The sequence below is a fragment of the Myodes glareolus genome, chromosome 19 (genome assembly GCF_982192425.1).
Source record: "Myodes glareolus chromosome 19, mMyoGla1.1, whole genome shotgun sequence".
NCBI classification, from domain to species: domain Eukaryota; kingdom Metazoa; phylum Chordata; class Mammalia; order Rodentia; family Cricetidae; genus Myodes; species Myodes glareolus.
Window position 1 is genome coordinate 12,922,986 of NC_142044.1, and position 22,721 is coordinate 12,945,706.

At 33.1% G+C, this 22,721-nt stretch overlaps 1 protein-coding gene across 1 annotated transcript in view; it reads right to left on the minus strand.

Annotated features, from left to right (window-relative positions):
• The window catches only part of Csmd3 (CUB and Sushi multiple domains 3), a 1,053,984-nt gene that overhangs the window by 685,826 nt on the left and 345,437 nt on the right, over nt 1-22,721 (minus strand). The window contains exon 6 of the mRNA XM_087898772.1: nt 6,889-7,001. Coding sequence (XP_087754898.1) covers nt 6,889-7,001 — 113 coding nt within the window. The remainder of the gene's footprint in view (nt 1-6,888; nt 7,002-22,721) is intronic.

Below are 22,721 nucleotides of genomic sequence, written 5' to 3' on the forward strand. Positions count from 1 at the left end.
TTGACTTTAAATGACATGGAAAGCAAAGTATTATTTATTTTTTTCAGGTTTAAAAGAAACATTCATGATGTAGCCTGCTTAGCCATATCAAAGTCATATTGAGGGCTATATCACAGGAATTGATTCTACTCCTTAGAAAATAATAAAACTTACACAAAAATCTCCAGAATCATTTAAACTACTGATCTATATTATTATTTTTCAGTTCAATTAACTATTTTACCATGTCTTTCCTGTTACACTTTGCAAGTTAAAAATCTGGCATATGTGATCCCAATAAAATCAGGATTCCTCAAGATGACTCACACAAGGACCAGTTTTTTGTGAATGATTTTACCCAGTCTATGTGTGTGGTCTCTCTGTTAATGTTTTGCATCAGTCCATAACCAGAATGAGTGGATTATAAATCACCTAGACAATATTAAGGGAATTTCAATTTATTTTCTAACATAATTATGTATGGTGACATTATATCTTATTCTAAATATAATCATCTGCCTTATTCATTTAATTTTTTTTAGGTAGGTTAACTGTCACAGACGTGCCTCAAAATTGTTATGGAGCTGAGATGACTTTGAACTTCTAATCTTTAGTGCCTCTACTATTCTGGTGCTTAGATAACTGGCATGCACAACTCATGATTTATGGGATCAAACTGTGGAACTTATGCATTCTAGGCAAGTACACTAATACCTGGGTTATAGTCCCATATTACATGACTTAATTTCTTAATATTATTTTTTGGATGATAATATAATACACATTTCATCACTTCTTCCATTCTAGTCATCCCAAATATTCCTATTTGCTCTCTTTTAAACACATAGCCATTATTTATGAATTGTTGTCCCAACATATATGTATTTGCATAAACATAAGCAGCATTTTTAGCATTAACAAGGTTAGCAAGTTAAAATATTTTTTTTTTCTAAAACAGGCCATACTTTACTGGAATTGAAAGAAATGATTGTTAATTTTTTCCTGATGAGAATACTTTTTGTAATTCATTTTTATATTCTTTGCATTGGAAATTAGAAATAAAGCAATAATTAGTCAATTTACTGAACATTACAAGTCTGTAATTTACTAACAGAATTTAGACTGGAAATTTATGAAAAGATGGCTAAATCAAATCGCAGAATGACAATTTTGTAAAAGTTGGTGTTTTCAATATTTTAATAAAATTATCTCTAAAACTAGAAATTTTTCAAAATACAGTCTTTTAAAAATAACTACTGAATTTTAAATACTTTCAATTTTTAGAAGTCTTATGCTTTATATTGACATGAATATGAAATATTCTTTACATGACAGAATAAATACTAATCGAAAAATACTTATTATTACTTTAAGCAGTCCTACAACTATTTATAGAGATTACTTTGAGTCTTAAATTATACTGTTTATTTGTGCTTTTTGTGGTTATAATGCAAATTAAAAGAATAAATTCCATACACAAGAAAAACTACTAATACAATAACAAAAATATATTTTCTTTCCTGATTTGTTTTTATCCTATACAAAATTTACAGTAGAACTATTTTCAGGGTTGAAAGAAACTTAAGGCAAAAAGTACTATATCAAAATCAAAAAAAAAAAAACCTGTGCATCAATAACAAACACTAAACACCAGAAAAATTTCATTTTTTTTCTCAAAGAATTTAATATGTAGAAAAGGATAGTTTATACCATAAGGTTAAAATAACACAGGGGCTGTATTTATGATAGGAGGGTTTTGTGATGAGATTCAAGTATATCATTCATGATTTTTTTCATAATAATAAATATACTGTAAGTTTAAGAAAAGCTATTAGCTTATGAAAAATGTATATATTCTATGGAATTCATGTGTATTCATCAAGAACTACGAGGCTTTCCTCACTCTATTTACACTAAAGGAATCCATTGAACCATAGAAAACACAGTAGACACTGATTGCCTGGTCCAATACATTCAGAAGAGATATGAGTATTCAAAGGTATCAAATCACTAGGCAGGGTATCACAACTAGCAATATGGGATGTTTTGCATCCTGTTAAATAAATAATAATTAAAATTAAATAGTAATGGATGTGTGAAAATATCATAATAAAGATAGAAGGTGTCAAAATTAAAATACATGGATAACTGAATCAGTAAAACTGAAATTAAAATAAAAACAATGCCAAAAATCTGTCATTTTCACAGAAATATTTCTAGTTTATTTCTATATGTTAAGCCTGGAATGTAAACTGAAAAAAATATTTTAGGGAAAAACTGTTTCCCAGTTGTACTTACTAAATACCACATTTTTAAAAGTGGTTCCATGAATGATTTTTTTTTTTCTTTAAAAGTGTGGGCAGATTCATTGTTACTCTGAGTTACGGAAGACATCTCACTTTTCAGTTTTAACTCTGGCTCCTGAAATTAAATATTTAGTTCAGTCACAATATTTAAAGCGTTTCCTCCTCCTGGCTGAGATATGTGCTTTTACACTCATTCTAAGCAGTGGATCATCTCATTCTACCAAAATCGCTTTATTTAATATACAATTATTTTTACACCAATAAATCTCAATTTTCCATACTTACATAGAAAGAGTATGTCTAGCTACTGTCATTTGTATCAGTTATGTAGAGAGAATCTAAACAATTCTGAAAATAGTGATTTAGTTGTCTATATAGTTTTGCCTACACGAGAAGACCCACTCATCACAAAGAAGTGGAATAAATAAAAATAAAAGGTAGACAGAGAGTGAGGAACATAAATCTCCGTACTGAACCAGTGATGTATTTTAGATATTTAGAATTGATTGGCAGAATCCTCATCTTTGTGTCCCCATTTCATAACCTTAATAAGGTACACTGTTTACAAATTATATTGTGTAATTTGTACTGTGTAAGTACATTTACATCAAATTCATCCCAAATAAATTGTATGGGTTAAATATTGCAAAGATATTTTTGTTTTGTGTCAGGGTTTAATGTATCCCAGGTTTATATTTAAACATTCAACATTTAAATTACAGTGTTATAGTCAAGGTTTATGGAAGCATATTTTCTTTGCAGTTACAAAGTTCACACAATTAATAGATGTTGCTTATAAGACACATGCCCAGTGATTGCTAGCTGATCTTGAAATAGGAAAACCTTTAACAAAATTTAAAGATTATTTATGTGTATTAGTAGACTGTACAGTTTAGAAGTTGCCTATACTGTATCTTCCTATATAATATGAATAATACCTAGTAAACCTCACGGAATAATAAGCATGAAAGAATATACCAGGATCCATAGAATTGATTAAATGTTGAAGTTGTTTATATTACTCAGATAGATATATTAGTATCAACATTTATAGGATCTACAATGTTACATTAGAAACTGAGAAGGCAGAATGATGAATAAATTAAAAAATGCAACATAATGATAGTTTATATTCAATTAATAAAGCCTTAACCTAACAATAGCAAAGACATTCTTAAGCAAGCATCATGCTGTGGTAAACTTTTCTTTATTAGTCATTTTCAGATTTCTGAAAATCCAAATCTCCTAAAGCATGGTCATGCATGTATGAAAACGGAAATAAGATTTTTAGATTTATGCTGAATATCGTGTCCATTAGAAGAAGCTGCCTACAAATAAGAAAGCAACAAATATCACAATTTAGGAAACACATATAAAGTTTATGTAGGAAACAGCACAGTTTGAAAGTGCTGTCGTTAAAGGCGTTCAGTGAGATTTGAATGTTGAATAATTTTAAAGATAGGAAACAAGTGTAGTGAAATAAAAGCAATATTAAAATGATCAAAGAGGAAATAACAAAAAGTTTTAACATAGAATGCTTCTTCTGTGCTTAGCTTAATGAAAGGAGATGCTTGATGTTGATGAGAGTTAGCAAGTTCAGTACAAGACCTCAAAGGGAATAGTTACATTGAGAAAGTCTCTATTTAAATCATAACTTTTCTTAGTGCATTTGAGTCCAACAGAAGATTAAGTACTAGCATTGTATTACTGGCCTCTGTTTATGTGTTAGCCTTGAATGGCCAGAAAAAAACAAAACAAACAAACAAACAAACAAACAAACAAAACTATCCCTATTCAATAAAAAAGAATGCAGGGCATTTATAAAACAAGGTGAGGGAAGCTCTCTTTGGGAAAACACACTGTTGAATGCTTCATTAACTAAGGGAAAATCTAAAAATACCTAATGAAATACAGTTAACAATTTAATAGTTTAAAGTTAATTCACTTGGTATTAAATAAAGAAGACAGATTAAACAAACAAACCAGGCACAGGTTTAGTGCAAAATACTCCATTTGGGGAAATCCAGAGTTCTGTTGAGACACTGAATTCTAAATTATCCATTCCTCAATAATAGTTATTGGAAACTTTCGATACTAGAGTTAAGTAAGGTCTTTCTTTAACAAAGTTGATTTCTCATAAATTCTCCATAAATTTGTTTTATGAAAGATATTACTAATAAATGAGTAATATAGTACAGTACAAAAACCATGACCACCATGGAATGCAAGGATATATTGTTGTTGCCTGAAATATCAATGCTTTTAAAGTTAACTTTTGAATTTTAAATTCCAGGGTTGCTCATTTGCTTATGATTGGATAATTGCTCTTCCACCAGAATCTATTTCTAAAACCATTTGAAAATAAATTTAAAAATAATAAATTGTAAACTTAAAAATAAGGTAATCCAATAATAAAATCTTTACATTTTAAATTTTTATAATCATAGTTCTACATTCTTAATCCACTTCATTTTCATTTCCACTAGTGTGTGTGCCTGTGTGTGTGTTTCTGTATCCTACAGTAAAATCATCCTACCTATTGATGCTTGTACTCTGATGATAGAAATAAATTAAACTCCCCAAATATCGCCTTTCCTATTTTATCAGTTTATTTATGCATAATTTTCAGTGTCATAATGAGAAAGCCAGTATTGAAGAAATTTGACTAAATCTTTTTAAATACTATGGAAAATAATTTAAGATTGAAGGGAGAACAGTGAAGATAATCAAATATAATCTGCTAGCATTCCTTACTATTGCCTCATAACTCAAAAAAGTGATAATATGGTTTTATAAAATCATGTTATACTAAAAATGAGGTCTCATTTAATTTTGAGAGATACTTGATTTTCCTAACGTTTTCAGATTTAAATCAAGTGATACCTCTTACTTCCATAGGTTAAATAGAAGGAATTCAGCAGGAAGACGGCCTGAGTCTAATATAGACAATAATCAACCACAAAAGTTAGGAGATTAATTTTTTGAATTTCAGTCACCCTATATGAATCAATTCACTGTGTAGAAGAATCACAACCTTAAAGTCAGTGGCAAAAAAATGGGTCAAGTTTGAGAGATGAACCTAGAAACTAAAGAGTCCATGATAATCATTTCCTTTTTTATTTTTTTTTTCAAGGGGGAATGCTGGCTTCTGAGATGCATTTTTCATAAATACAAGTTGATCCATGAAAACAGATAAAATATTCCATTCCATTCAAATGTTAAAAGAAACAGTAGTTTAAATTAATAAGTTCATATTATTAATGAAAAAAACATCTGTATTAATAAAATCTATGAAGGTACAATTTTCTATGAATATTTATCTTTAACCTATAGTAACTTGTGTGGGTATATTTTCTGTTAGGGGAAATAATTAAAATATTATACAGTTTTTTTTTTTGTTTGTTTGTTTTCTTGAGACAGGGTTTCACTGTAGTTTTAGAGCCTGTCCTGGAACTAGCTCTTGTAGACCAGGCTGGCCTTGAACTCACAGAAATCCACCTGCCTCTGCCTCCTGAGTGCTGGGATTAAAGGTGGGCTCAAATTATGTATTTTTAAAGCACATTTACACTCAAACTTCATTCATTTGTTGTGTAAAGACATGTTATTAAAGAATTTCTTTTGGTAATATTCTCTAAATTATTAAGTTGCTATATTGGGAATATTTATTATATCAATATCAAATACTCTACTAATTTTTTTAAGATATGACACATTGTTGAGAGAAACCTCACTGATACAACATAGGCAGAGGTCTTTTATCTTCAAACTATTATTGCTATAATTTGTAGTGCAAAAGGCAGCATGTGTTTCTGATACTATTTCAATAAATAAGTGTAAGCTACCTATAGACACCGCATTTAATTTATAAAATGCTTAAGGCCAAAGAATATCAGAATAAGTATTTAAAAGACTTAAATCAAAACCAAAGAAAATTGATGGAATATGTAACCATGGTAATGTCCCATAAGGCTTAAGCAGTGCCGGGTGCATTAGGGAGAGAAAAACAACTTCCTTACTATACATGGAGTGTACATTGTGTCCACTAGGAACACACAATATCACTCAGTACTGTAGAAGTTACATTGCTGCTAGTGCTTTATCATCTTACTAAATTTGTCCTGATGAGTTTTCCAAGGTAACACAAGAAAAATTATAGCCTAGTCTTTCAAGATTATGCCTGCTAATAATATCAGTAGAAAATAATTCTATTAAGGTTAATTACACTTACAATAACAGACAAACTATGTATGAAAATGAATTTAAAGGTGATAAAGGTCCCATTCCTAACTATAGGTTTTCTGCAAGATTTTTCAGCATGCTTTCTGTTGAAATGTGTCTCTAAATCCAAATATTGTATTTTCTGCAAAAATACATTACAGAAGTCATAAAGCTTTTCATCTTGACTATTGTGCTTTGGGAATCTATTAGCTTCAATATCTACTCACTTAGATTCATATTATTTCATAGAAACATTGACATTCCTATCTGATTTAAATCTCTTCATAAATGCTAAAGACATTTTTTTTTCAGAGCACCAAATGCAGTTGTGCATACAAAAACCATTTTATACATCACGGGAGGCAGAGGTGATCATTAAACATACCTTGGTAGGGAGCACTAAAACCACGGTAGCGGTGATTGCTGTCTGTAACAAAATGTAGTCTGAGCCAGTTTTTGTTGCTGATAATTGGTGGTGGTATATTCATTCCAGACAACCTGAATTACGAAAGACAACAACATAAAAATTTAAAAAGCTTTTCGGCAGTAAACATCCTTACTGACTTGGAACCAAAAAGTGTCTTCCTGCATAAAATATAAAAAACAATGACTTTATACTGCCAACTTTTTAAGGAAATGCAAAAATATTTATGTATTATAAAATTAATCATAGTATAATTGCATGATTTTAACCATTCTGTTTTGAACAGGTTTCATGTATTACTGAAATCTACTGTAAAATTTACAACTCTGTAAAACTAGTTTACACTCTTAATAGATTTACTACCTTGATAATAATAAAGACATTGAGCATTTATTGATGGTAATACTCATGGCGTTTCTGTGCAGGGAACAATTGACCTTGATGGGTCCATTCTAGTTAATAAACCCCCCAAAACAACCCCTACACCAACGGCTAAAGGATTCTTTCTGGAAAGGGTTGGAAAGACTGCTAGAAGCAGAGTATAAGGAAGTCTGTTGTGAGATTGTATCTTCTATATATTGCAGGGAAGCTGCACCTGTAAAATTTCAGTTAGTAGTTATAGCTTATATGCGATAAGAAATCATGACCTGAGGCAACTTTTGAGGAAAGGGTTTATTTCCCTTTATAGCTCCCCAAACAGTCCACCATAAATTCAGAAAAGGAACTCAAGAAAAGAACCTTGTGGGAGGACATGAAAAAGGAACCTTTGAGGAGTCCTGCTTATTGCCTTGCTCTTCGTGTCTTGTTCAGTCTGTTTTCTTATACAAACCAAAACCATCCACCTACAAATAATGCCGCCTCTTGTGAGCTGGACTTTCCAACAACAACCATTAATCAAGACACAAAAGACTTGCTTATATGCCAATCTTCTGAAGGTGTATTCTCAGTTAAGGTTCTCTCGTATCAGATACGTCTATGTTTTTGCTCAGTTAACAGAAAATAACCAGTACACTCAACAAAATGGCTGTCTAACGAAGATATGAGCAATAACAATAGCAATTTACAGGACAGCATGGTGCAGGCAAATGTCACAGGCCCCATGCCTAGTTAAATATCTATTGAAATTAATCACTACTGAAAGAAGTTCCTTTACCAGAAAGGAAGGATCTAGTTCATGTTCTAATACCGACTGGTCACTCTTAAAATCATATACTTAGAGGCAGCACTAAATAGACACCATTTTGCTTGTTTATCTTTCTGTCTGTCTATCTATCTATCTATCTATCTATCTATCTATCTATCTATCTATCTATCTATCTATCATCTGTCTATCTATCTATCTATCATCTATCTATCTATCTATCTATCTATCTATCTATCTATCTATCTATCTATCATCTGTCTATCTATTCTGGAGGAATTACTTCTGCCAACCACCTTTGAAAAGGGGGGAGTTGCTGGGGAAACACCTTCAGCCAATGGTCTTTAAATTGATGGTCCACTTTGGGTGTTGCCTTGGGTTCTACATAAACATATGTAAAAGTGTGCACATCTCTTTGGCTGATGGATTCAGTTCCTGTTCCCTGCTTGTGCAGAGTACTGTGGATCTGTGAGTCTACCCCTAAATAAAACTCTTTATTATATTTCATTATGAGCTAGTGTTGGACTACTTTATTGTAATCACCAACATATCTATGTATCTATGTATTATATATGCATCCATGCTACATATATGTATACATCCTACATATCTATATCTCATACATAACACATATTTACAAGTATGTCACATATTTATACATTGTATTTAACATATGTGTATATGAGTGATACATGTGTACCTTACACATAACATATATTTGTATATGTTACATATCTATATCTATTTGTACCAGTAAATTTAAAGTAAAACAGGCCAAGAATGGGAGGATACAGAAGGTATTGTGAGAGGGAAGAAAGAGAGAAAATTATATATATTGAAAATTCAAAATGTTAATTTAACTTGACTTAAAAAATAATTTTCAATTCCATAAAATCAAATACACTGACCTATCTGTATTTTCTTATCTTCCAAACTCATAGATACAGTCAATACTAAAGAGATATTTTTTCATATTCTACAATACTCTGAAACCTACCTGGTACCGCAGCTCTCTCACTCTCCAACCTCTCTCTCTCTCTCTCTCTCTCTCTCTCTCTCTCTCTCTCTCTCGTTCTTTCTCTCTTGTTCTTTTACCTGTTTGACATTTTTTCTTCTTAGGCTCTGAGATGAGATGCTTTCTTCAGATATATTCTATTCCCCCCCGACCTTGTTAAATTAATTGTCTTGTGTTCGGTCACAATTTGCACTCCTCTGATTCATTCATTTATCTTATCTTAGGACACTTTAATGTACTTCCTTTTAGGACTGAAATAAATATAATTCAACTTTATTTACTTACTCTTAATCATTGTCAGACAGGCCAGTTTTAAAGTAGGAAAGTTATACTAGATGCTTAATCTCCTATGTCCTCAGAGTGTACCTTGTGTCCTTTCTTATCTCATGTCTTACTTTATGTAGTTATAAGCTTTTTATTTTTCCCAATATTATAGACTTCCTTGTATCATGTTAAATCTGTACTATTAAGTACAAGAATTTATTTGTACTATTGAAATGTTGGATTTAATCATGAAAATAAAAATCAACATTATTATGGCATAAAGTTAATTGTAAGAATATATTCATTTGTTCTTGTTCAACAACACATTTTAATTCAAAGTTTAGAACACTATGAAGTATTTTTAACTTTTATTTTATTTGAAACATATCTAGAATGATATTTGCTTTCAAAGAATTTTATAATGCCTAACATGTATGTGCTCTGAAACCCAAAGTACTTGTCAAAACTGATGGCTAGCAGTTCTCTTTCCTTTTTCTACATTATTAACTTTTCAAATGGTAGCCATTAGTTAAAAAGTAGTCATTAATAATGTTTTAACTTGCTGATAACAAAATCTCTAATTAAATGAAGTTATAACCTGTTACAAATTTCTCAAATTATGTTCTGAAATTTTGTAACAAAAGTGCCCATAGAATTGGGGAAGATTTCTCAGTGTCTTTTTAAAAGTTGCTCTTGGGTAACCATATACATATCTTATAGTTATTTTTGTTTGATCTCAGAATTTGATAAACTTTATAACAAGCTATCTTTGTATGTTTGTGTTTTGTATTTATGAAGAGTAAATGTCATGTAGTGGAATACATATTACAGAAACGTTCTAGAAACAACACTGTTTATTATTCATATCTAGAAGGAGTTCATTATATAGTCTTAAGAAGTGCCACTTTCCTTATATAGTTAAAGCAAAAAAGTTGCCAATGTTAGAGTTTTGTTTTTTTCAGTTTTTCTTTGGGGAAAAAAAGAGTTATTCATATAATTCATGAGTGGAATGGTTCTTGAGAATCCTATGTGAGTAATGAGCAAATGGTAAGAGGTAGCCAGATTGAACAATTTGCATTTACTGTGACATATGTGTGAACTGGCTTGGTGGGCAATATTCATTCTTTAGTTGAATGAATTTAAAATAGCATAGGTAATTAAGGTAGAAATTCAAAATGTTTGATAGGGGTGATTGCAGATGGAATTAACTGGTCAATTAGGAAAATGTCTTTTAAGTGTGGGTAGTATGATCCCATAGGCTGGTGGCGCATAGATAATACAGGGGCAAATGAAGAAGTGCAAAGAACACCAGCATCTCTTACACTTTTCCTGGCCTGCTATGATCTTCATATCAATGCTCCACCTTGCCTTCCCTGCAATGAGTAATTATATGTATTATTTATTTATTATAATATACAAAATAGAATTTTCTATTTTTAATATGTTTAAATGTAGGGGATCAACTATGATAAATAAGAGATTGTACAACCAAAATTGACTAAGCTAAATACCAGACAGGCCATATGGTTTTAAGATGAAGATCAAGAAACTAAGAATATTCTGATATAATTAAAATTATTCAAATTCTACCAAATCTCATTTGTCCAACTCATATGCCATCTTGTTTAAATTAGGGTCCCATTTTGTTATTCATTCCTGTATACCTTAAGATACTTGGGATTCTCCTAACAATGTCTCCTAATTTGACATACAAGGACGATGTCTAAAGACACGAACTATTGTGCCTATATTTATATGACTTCTGGGAAGTTGAATTCAAGTCCTCCCACTCATTTTGCAATCCCTTTCACACTGAGCCATAAAGAACACTCTTGGAGATCTGACAACACTTTATCTTAAATTACACAGCTGTATTGCAGAGGAGAAGAAAAAAAATCATGTACTGATACAAAAAGAAGGAAATTATAGTTGTTAATGTTTTATACATAATATGTATATAATATAAATTCTTGCATTTGAACATGGTTCCCCGGTTAGTGGCTCTCCTTTGGGAGAATTTTGTTTCCTTGCTGGAGCAAGCATATAACTGGCTCTGAGAGCCTGAATCTTCACCCAACTTCCAGTTAATTTTCTTCTCTTCATGTTTGTAGCTGAGGATAATGTAACTTCTCAGTTTCCTGTTATAGGATTCATGCCTACCTTCTGCCATGCTTTCCCACCTTTATGCATTATGCCTCTGGAACTGTGGGCCCAAAAAACTCTTCATTGTTCAATTACCCACTGACATAGAATTTTATCTCCATAATAGAAAAGTAATTGTTGCCATGTACATATTTAACTATCAGAATGTAATAATATTTAATATTGTTATAACCATGAAAATGAAATTATAATTAATAGCCTATTAACAAGCATCTACAGAAATAGATTTTTATTATTTTCCTTCCTTCACTCCTTCCTTCCTTTCTTCTATCTTTCCTTCCTCCCTTCTTTCCCTCCTTCCTTCCTGCTTTCCTTCCTTTTTTTCTGTCTTGTCATTGCCTGTACTGGCCCAGTCCTTTTATGCATAAAGTTCTGTACTTGCTCTCATCCTCTTATCTCTTCTAAACAGATAAAAATTGAGAACATAACAAAGCTGAGCTCATTTTATGAAGTTAGTATTACCCTGATACTAAAACCAAAATCAGCACAAAAGCCTTCATAATACAAAATGAACATAAAATCTTTCATGAACATTATGCATTGATATTGAAAATATTAATCACAAAACTCAAAAACTTAAATATAAAACTAGTTAACTATTTATAAGATCTATAATATGAAAATTACAAATGGGAGAAAAATGCCCGCTATAAAAAACTCCTTATAAAAATGGAAGAAAAAATTATCAGACAATCACCCAATATTGTATTCCAATGATGTAACTAGGCATGGCATCATAGGTCCAATTGACTACAGAAAAATATACACCTTTAAAAGGGTACATATAGATGCATATACATTTTTGGGGACCCAAGCATCTAGGTACACTTCTGAAGGATTTTTCTTGATTGGATCATTTGTTGTGGGAAAACTCACCTTATATCTAGACCACACCTCCTTTTGGCAGTCTATATAATTTGGAAGAAGGAAGCACTTATTCTTGACTTCACTATCCCTTGGAAGGTCATTTTTTTCAGAGATATTAGAGCCTACATCTAGACTCAGAATATACTAAAGAGCTCCAGAGACATCCAATCCTGTGACCCCAAGAGTTATTGAAATCTTAGACTTTCTAGCAAGAGGTGACCATTGTTGGACTACCCAGAGCATATCATGGAAGTTACTCTAATAAATCCCATATATATATTTATGAGCAATTTATTTTATTTGTATGCATTTCTAGTGTATATCACACTCAAATAAAATAAGAAGTCCGTGGCAGCACCTGGAGTCCTGGCCATCTGTAGAAATACATTTCCTTCCATACCTCCACTCATCTAAGTAAGCCTCTGGCACCAGCTGATGTGATAATTCTGTGATTACCTGTTTATAGGGCAGAACTTAGGTAGGCGGGGAAAACTGGAGAGAATGCTGGGAGAAGAAGGCAGAGTTAGGGAGAAGCCATGGATCCATTGCAGAAGATAGACAAGCTGGAACTTTAGCCGTAAGCCACTGCCACTTGGTGATACCCAGATTAATGGAGATGGGTTAAATTAAAATGTAAGAGATTAGCCAATAAGAAACTAGAGCTAATGGGCCAAGCAGTGATTTAATGTATACAGTTTCTGTGTGATTATTTTGGGGTAAGCGGTCGGGAAGAACAAGCAGTCTCCTTCAATAACCAGCTACAACTCAGTTCAAATGCTGAAACCCCCCAAGCCACAAATATATAATAAAGTAATAAAACCATGAATCAACTTAAAAGACTTTATTCAGTTTCACAACACAGAATAAAACAAATTTATTCCCACCACTAAAGTTCTATTGACATGCCCCAAATGAGTTCATCTATAAGGGTTTTATCTGCAGTGTAATAATGTATAAATATTCATTGGTAAAATGTTGCAAAATTAACTTCTTTACTCATATTAGAAAATGGAAGGCCCCAGACTAGGCAAACAAATTCCTCTGTTCTCTGTGATTTCAGCTCTTATGCAATTTATTGATAACATTTTTTTTAGAGAAAATGTTATCTTGAGGTGTAGGATACTTGAAGCCATGTTTTGTTCAAGTTCAATTAATATTTTTCAATTGTAGCAGATGAATGATTTTTTCCCACTGTGAAGAAAAGGGGCAAATTCTCAGTATTTCTCTATTTCACTAATAGACCATTGACATAGTTTAGGGCTTAGAGCAATTTTCAATTGTCAATTAAGTGTGATATTTAATAATGATAATCAGCTTGATAGGATTTAAGAGCATCTTAGAATTAAACTTCTAAGTATATTTGAAAAAAAACATGGAGACAACTTTAAGTGGACAAAATTAGAAAAAAAATCATATTTAGGTAACCCAAACCTAAAAAGACAAATATGGTAGTATTCACTTACATATGAATGTCAGTTATTAAATTTTTAAGTTGTCAATAAGCAGGATACAGTCCAAATAACAACAAAGAACAGGTATAAAATAAGGGGCTCGAAGAAAGGGAGGATGTCCCTAGGAAGAGGAAATAGAAGAGAGAGTGTGAATAGACTGTGGGTGGAAGACTGGAACATGCGAATCTAACAGAACATTTGAGGAACTGGGAATGGTAAGGGAGGAATTTCAGGGGGAAAAGTTAAATTAAAGAACCTTTGAGGCATTGTATGGAAACCTAATCCAGTAGGAACTTCTGAAACTTTATACATGTATGAAGGAAATATAAATGGAACTGGCAAGTAATGAAGAAAACAAAGCCCAAACTAACACACTCTCATGATCAAATGGAACCTTCAGTGTCAGAAATCAGTCACATTGAATGCAGTAGTTGGCCAAAGGCATCAAGCACACATAACTCATTAAAGAGAAATGTCCAGCTGATTCCCATCTAGAGCCTTGAGTACTACTGACAATTGTTGTAGTGCTGGGAGATACTCTACCATGGTGACCTCCCAAGGTACATTAGCACAATGTTGGTACAGTTTTTTTTTTTTTAAGTATCCAGTTGCTATCTGATTGGATTAAAGGCGTACTTCATGAGACAGAACTCATTTCCTACACTTCTTTGGTAGCCAGAACATGAGCTACCAAAATAGTCGGAGAGCCAGGGAAAACTAAGCATTATTTTTCTGATAAAGGGATATAGCAATAAAATGACTCTGAACTGCATTCCATTATACTCTTGATTGGTGTCATTCTCAGCCAACATCACAGATGCTTTCTTTCTTCTTCAGTAGGTGTGAACAAATGCAGAGATCCACAACTGGGCAATACAGTGAATGAGAGACATTGGGACACTCTATCACAAATGGGATTTCTCCACCAAATCCTTCTCCTCGGGGTTCAGGGAGCTCTTCAGAATAAGAATCCGAAAGATCATAGAAGCCAGGAGGATGAAGGACAGTAAGAAAATAACACATTCTTAACATGTCAGGACCAGCACACACATGAACTTATACCGAATGTGGCAGCATGTACAAAGTCTGCATGGGTCTATCCAAATGGGTCTCAGTACTGAGACAAAAAGTAGACAAGTCATTATCACTAATCAGAAGCTGTTTATCTCCAAGAGACTTACAATGGATGTACAAATCACAATTACAGAGTCTCCAGGCCTGCCAGTAAATGGATAAAACAAAGTGAACTTAATAGTAGCTTGGAGGGAATTTTCTCTCATGATGATTTTTCTGTGCAATTATTTTTAAAGTTCCTGATTGTTCTCTGACGAGAGAAAGAGTAAGAATGTGTGAAGATTTGGGCAGTGAGGAAGTGGAAGGATCTGGAAAGAGTTAAGGGAGGGAAAACCATACACATAATAAATTGTATGAAAATTTTATTTTCAATAAAAAATCAACATACTTCAAATCGCAAACAACTGTAGAAAGTAAATTCATGTACAGATGGCAATATATTTGAAAAGGTACTTGAGAAAATTTGCTATCTACAGAATTTAGATAGAGTCATCAAATTGGTAAGAGAAAGGAATTAATTTAACCTGATAAAGGGCACCCGAGGGAAAGGGACGGTTTGAATTCCCCTTAATTCTACAGAAAAAAAAAATCAAACATGTCAACCCTCAAGAGCCTTAGTCAACACTGAGTTTGAAGATCTTAGTTCACTAAAGCAAGAAAAATAGATAAGAGGGATATTGAGCTAAAAGAAGGAATTGAAGCGTCCCTACCCACAGAAGGCAAATTCAGCAATTAGAAACGCTCTATGAAGCTATCCACGTCAAGTACAACTGGCAATTGAATTAATCAAGATCTAAGGAAAGAAAATGAATATGCAACTATTAATCATTTTTCTACACACCAGACAGGGACAAGTAAAACTTTTAATAAGATGGCACTTCTGAAAGTGCCATCAAATGGATTTTTAAAATATTAGACTGAAATCCATGTAAATGTTTACGTGCTCCAGACTTGAGAACTAAATATGATATCGCTGATAACCTAGCAAATGTATATTTGTATTCATATCCGTTTACAGAAATACTTATGCAAAAAATGCCAATTTGCTCCACGGGATCCATATTTTCAACATAATATTTGTAAGGGGTGACTTTTCATGTAAATTAACATACATATTTGAAGTTTCATAGTGAAATATCTATTGATTTTATATTATTAGTCTAGATTCTTAAGGACAATACTGCCTTGTTGTACTGATGTTCTCAGGGTAAAAGGAGAGGAATAGAAACTGCAGACACACCCGTACAAACACCCATGATTTTATTTATTTAATTTTTTTTAAAAAAGGAAAACAAACTATCATTTTTTTTTCACTTTGCATACCAATCCCAGGTCCCACTCCTCCCATGCCCTCTAACAACCCCCACACCCCGATCCCCATCCACTCCTCAGAGAGTGTAACGCACATTGCTTTGGGAAGATCCAAGGCCCTCCCTGCTCTATTTGGCTGCACAAGGTATCCATCCAAAGAGAATGGGTTCCTAAAATGCCAGTACAAGCAGTCGGGATAAATCCTGGTGCCACTTCCAGTGGACTCGCATTCTGCCCCAGTCACACAACTGTTACCCACGTTTATAGGGTCTAGTTTGGACCCTTTCCTGTCTGGCTGGTGTTGGTGAGCCCCCATTAGCTCAGGTAAACTGTTTCAGTGGGTGTGTTCATCATGGTCTTGACCGCTTCGCTCATATTCTCACTTCTCTTACTATTCAACTGAACTTTCCGGGCTCAGCCCAGAGTTCTGCTGTAGTCTCTAACTCTGTTTTCATCAGTTGCTGAATGAAAGTTCAAGATATTCATCAATCTTACTACAGGGCAAGACCAGTTCAACATCCTCTCCTCTATTGCTTAGGGTCTTAGCTGCGGACATTCTTATTGATTCTTGGGAACCTCTCTAGTGCCACGTTTCTTGCTAGACCCATAATGGTTTCCTCAATCAAATTATCTCTTGCCTTACTCTTATATCTCTCCCTCCTCCGTCTTGACCACCCTGTTCCCTCAAGTTCTCCTCCCACCTCGCCTTCTCCCTTTCTCTTCCCTTTCCACTCTCCCTTCTCCCTCTTATCCCCAGATCCACCTGGGGAGGCCAAATGGAAAAGATTGCCAGACAAAATTGAGAACATCAGTGGTTTCAATAAAATGCTCAAAGCAATTCAGATAAAAGGCAATGTCTTCTCACTAAACAGCACTAGGACATGTATACACAGGAACGAATGAAAGAAACAAATGCTGACTACTTACACAAGAATTAATTAAAAATAAAGTGCATACTTTAATGTAGAAGGAAATGTTAAACTCATAGGAGAAAATACCAAAAAAAAGTTGTGTACTGAAGAGATAGGTCATTTGAAAACAATGATCAAGTTTACATCAAGTGTAAAACTCTCTGATGAAAGAAATACATCAAGTCCATGATTTTGAAAGTGGGTAACAGGGAAACATAGGGGTTGCTGAAGGGAGGAAATAGAAAGGGGAAAGTAATGCAATTATATTTTATTTACAACTTAAAAACTATGATTATAATCCAATATCCAAAATTTCCTTCCTCCATCTTGACTATCCTGTTCCATCACTCTTTTCCTGCCTCACCTTCACCTTCACACACATATATATATATATAGCCAAAAGGTGAAGGTGAAGGTGTGTGTGTGTGTATTGAGTATATATATATATATATATATATATATATATATATATATACATATATATGTATATATATATGTGTGTGTGTATACACACATATATACATATACACATACACTCTTCTGGAAGCATATATATGTATATATGTGTGTGTATATGTATATATACACATATATACATATACACATACACTCTTCTGGAAGCATCTGGCTCAACCTCCTCTTCGCATTCTTTCTGTCAAAGGAGGAGCTCAAATGGGAGTCTATGCAGGAAATACAATTCGGAGGAGGACACAGTAGAAAATCCTTCCTTCCAGCATAAAAATCTCTAAATTTTCCCACATATCTACATTTCCAAGATGTCATTGTTTATTAGATTTAGAGTAATAAACTGATTACATTTTCTTTTAAACAATTTTATTTCGTCATGTCAAAATTTTTGTGTCTAATTTTAAACTGAAAAACTGTTAACATGACAAACTAAGAATGGATTCCTTTGGAGATTGAATTTCAGCTAACAGATTATTTGATTATTTGACAATGGTTAATGCAAGTTTTAAGACGGGAAGTATTTTAATTGCATTTTATAGTACAGTAGTATATGAAATCATTTGAATTACAAGTTTTTCACTTACTTGGTAGGATTTTACAAATTCATGGTAATTAGCTCTGTGAACTATTTTAATGCCTTTATCAAATGAAAACCAGAGTAAAATAAAATGAAGACTTTTATTTTTCTGTTATTGCTTGTAATAAAGAGTCAAACATGTGTTCAAAAATATGACTATAGTCAATTATAATACTCTTTATTATGAGCATTCATATTTACAATTATATATCCTAAATAACACCTCTACAAGATCTTGTGATCTTTATGCCACTTCAATGATGTCTCTGAGTTATGTTTCAAAAAGCTTATTTGGTACTGAACATTTCATGGTCACTTATTTTTTGCATTTTCTTAAATTGTAGTTCTCTCTACCTCTGTGTGATGGAAGAAGAAGCTTCGTTGGTGATGTGTGAGAATTGCGCTTGTATGTATGTACAGAAATTGGTATTTAGACTTTATATACATATATATATTCTGTAATATATCTTTAATATGAAGGATGTATGCTCTACTCTAGGGCTATGAGCTTCCCTGCCATTTGTGTTTGTTCTGACTACAATACAGGTCATGACCTGTATCAAACTGATTGATTTTTAAGTCCAATTAGATGGACTTAGGTCATATACATGGTAAAATTGTTACGTTTATGAGTCATCTTACTGACCTGAAAGACCTTCAATAGTCACGGGTTAAAAAAAATAAAGTTGTGATCTATGCAATTATCTGACGTGTGGTGTGTGAACTGCTTCCAGAAGAACTGGTTATACATTGACTGTGAAAAGCAATGATTAGAGAGGATATTTGTAGAGACAAATGGGCAGAATTTGAAGGACATTGCATGTTATTGTAATTACATGATCCCTTAGGTGGTATGTTGGTATACTATGTGAAATAGAGCAGCCTAACTTGCATCCAGCAAAGGTATGAACTAGGGTATTGGGTATAGTAGGGTTGCTCTTAAGGGAAGGAACACAGAGTGGTTATTTAAATAATTACATAGTTCTTTCTGCTGCAATTTAGTAATAGCATTAATAGCAGGGAAAATAGAGAAACTGGTTGCTTTCTTTTTGAAATTTTATTGAGAGCCAGCAGAGTGTGTAAAACAAGAAAGAATCAGAGACAAAGAACGACTACAAATCTTAGTTCTAGGAACTGAGGGCCCTTAACAGGGTTGGGAGAAGAATCAAAAGAGGTTATTGAGAAGAACAGCAAGAGGTTAGCTTTGGATTTGTTGAGGTTGGTGGACTCAGGCCCCACTGTAAAGCCATTAATTATAGACTGGATCTAAGTCGATCAGTGTGTACCCATAGCATTAAAAGATACAATTTAAAATGTACTCATCAAGAAAATAAGCACACAAGAAGATAAGGAGATTTTTCTCTGTTTCTCCATCAATCTCTCCAAAAGCCACCCCAAGACTCTCTAAAAGAAGTGATATGAGGACTTTGTAAACCTGTGTTCTTACTGTGGTTTGTGTGGGTAAAAGCAAATGGAAAATGAGATGTTGGAATTTTCCCGCATGACTCACCATGGTCTTGAGGTGTTAGGGTGCTGCTGCTATACTGGAGGGAATCACTTAATTGTCTTACACATTTACCTTTCTGTCTGTTTGTTTGTTGAATGATAGCAAGAGTTCCACATCAGCTTATAATACAGAAGAGGCGTTGTGAAAGAAAGGTTAGGATCATTATCTTTGAGGAGAATTTTGCTCAGTTCTAAATCTAACAGTTTGATGTTATTGTTTTCACCATACATTGAAGGATAAATAAGTTGTATTACCAAGACAATAGGTTATTGAATGTCTTTAATTTCTACTTCTACTTTTCTATTCTCTCCTTGAAATATCATTTTAATATTCTGTATTAGTTCACTATGACTTTCTAAATGCTATTCATGTAAATTAGGAAATAGCTTCCTATTAAGGAATCCAAAGATCTGCATCATACTCTCAGTTCCCATCTTATTTATGCATGCATTTCTTCTTTCTACTTGAGTTGTATAGGATGTAAGATCCCATGTTTCTTTTCATATGTCTGTCCTTTCCTTAATAGTTGTAATTTTTCTTATTCATTTCTTTTTATCTTGTTTCTGTCATTGGAAGTGTTGTTCTTGCCCATATGGATTGACAAATTGCTACTTAATCTTAGAGATTTGCTCAGATATCTCTTATTTGTGACACTAATTTTCTTTTTCTGGGTTTCACCTCACTCTGCGCTGCATCTATAATGCAAACAAGGTCTTCAAATCATGTTTGCCCACATGTCTTATACTTGAGAAAATAAATCCAGAAACAGATTTAGAATATTTTAAACCTGTGTTAAACGAAAAGCTTAAAATACCACTTAGATCATTGGTTCAATTGTCTCTGTCACTTGTATAAATAGTTGCTATGTTATCCTAATATAGATACTCAATTCTTCTTAACAGCTTTTGCTGGACTTTGATAGTCTTTTATACATACATGTGTGTGAATTTATGTATGTGTCCTATGGACATTGAATTATATTCAAGTCGACAATGTTAAAATTTAAATCATTGATCACCATTAAGTTAAAACAAAACAAACATATTTTTAATTAAATTAAAAATATTGAATGAGGGGCTGGAGAGATGGCTCAGCGGTTAAGAGCATTGCCTGCTCTTCCAAAGGTCCTGAGTTCAATTTCCAGCAGCCACATGGTGGCTCACAACCATCGTAATGAGGCCTGGTGCCCTCTTCTGGCCTGCAGGTGTATACACAGACAGAATATTGTATACATAATAAATAAATAAATACAAAAAATATCGAATGAGGCAACTACCAATTTAGCAATATTAAAAACATGTGATATACGATGAAGAACTGATCTGATTAACAGAAGGAGAAATTGAAGTGATTTAGAGAATACATACCTCTGGCGACATAGAAAATCATGACTATTTTTGTGGTTTTCTTCATGTTAAAATGAATTACTAGAAGGAAATATTGAGAATGTTCTTTCAAATGAAAGAAAAGCAGAGGAAAATGCACACATTTTAAACATCACCTTTTCATTTCAAGTCCTGAAAATACAGTCAGGAGACAAAATACGAATTTGTGAGCTGTTTTGAATTTTATCTCAAACATCTGGAAAATTTTTAAATGCTCAATTTCGCTTCTCCTTGCCTTTAATGATTGAATACTGCATCAAATATTTAGTAAGCAAACTGATTTTGTCTTGAAGTAATTCCAAGAAAGGTGTTTGTTGGGTTCTGGCAACTTTTGCTTGTTTGATATCATCTGAAAGCATGCTTACAAAACATTCCCAGAATTTATTGCTGTTTCAATTACTTGTTCAGATATAGTTGTCTCAGACAAATCCTTACTGAGTCTCGAAGAGTTAAGTTCCCATAGAGAGCAACAGCCACAGGGAAAGTCTCCACAAACCTTAGATCTAAACTCAGTGTATGGACAGGACTTCATGGAGTCACCTTTAATCCTCCATTGGACTTATCTCCAAGTTAACTTAAGAAAAGGACTTTCCCGACTAAAAAGTACCTAAATGAGGTACTTGAATTCTTCCTAATGCAAGCCCTTCTTTCATTTTCCTTGGACTAAGTCAATCCCAAGTGATCCTTTGTTAAGATATCTTGCGACTTCTGATTGACACGTGTCATTTATATTGCAAATGAATACCAAGGACGAATTCACAGACAACTACATTTGATTGACTTGTTTCTGGCTCAATCCTTATCACTAGCTTCTGTTGAAATATGTAGACCCTCTGATCTCTCACCTGGATTTATTGATTCAATAAATACTGCTCAAAATCCCAGAACCAGCACTGTGATGTATTACTTTCAGTCTCTCCCACATTTGGTACACATACCTAACCAAAACTCAGGGTGTCACATGTGAAAGTAGGGCTGGAAGATGTGCATTGTCAATAGGTTTGAGAGCATTTCTTTCTTGTCCTGTGTTCCTTTCAGCAAACTAAGGTTAATGAGTAAGTTAAATTAATTATTTTTAACCTGCTATAATACTATTTTCTCCAAAAATACTATAATCTACTTAGAACAAGGGAACATGCAACAACTAACATCTAGAATTCTCTAACATTTGTCCTGTTTATGAACCTGCCTGAACTCTCCAAAAGTGTCATATACTCTAAGAACAGCAAGAGTTTAGCTGTATGAATGTAAGGAACTTGTAACTACTAAAGGTCACTCTGATTTTTCTCTGTCCCACAAAAAAGAAATGTGTGTGGTTTCTAATAGTCAATTTTTTATGCTGATATCAATAACAAATGTATCCATTGTTCAACATAGAACTGGTTCCCTGTAAACCCAAAATAGGATATGTGGAGGTACTTTAAGATAGACTATGTCCTTTTCAGAAAAATCTTCATATTTGTTGGTCTGCATTTGCTTCATGTATTCTGGTTTTGTGCTTTCCGTTATATAAAAATATAACTAATGTTAATCGGTTCATCAGCCCTGTATAAGATGGAAGCCAGCCTTCCATTTGTACAAAGATTCTCTTATAAACAAGCTTTAGGAAGCACATTTTAAGTGAGCTTAGCAAGGAATGTCAAAAGTTAAGAAAAACAAT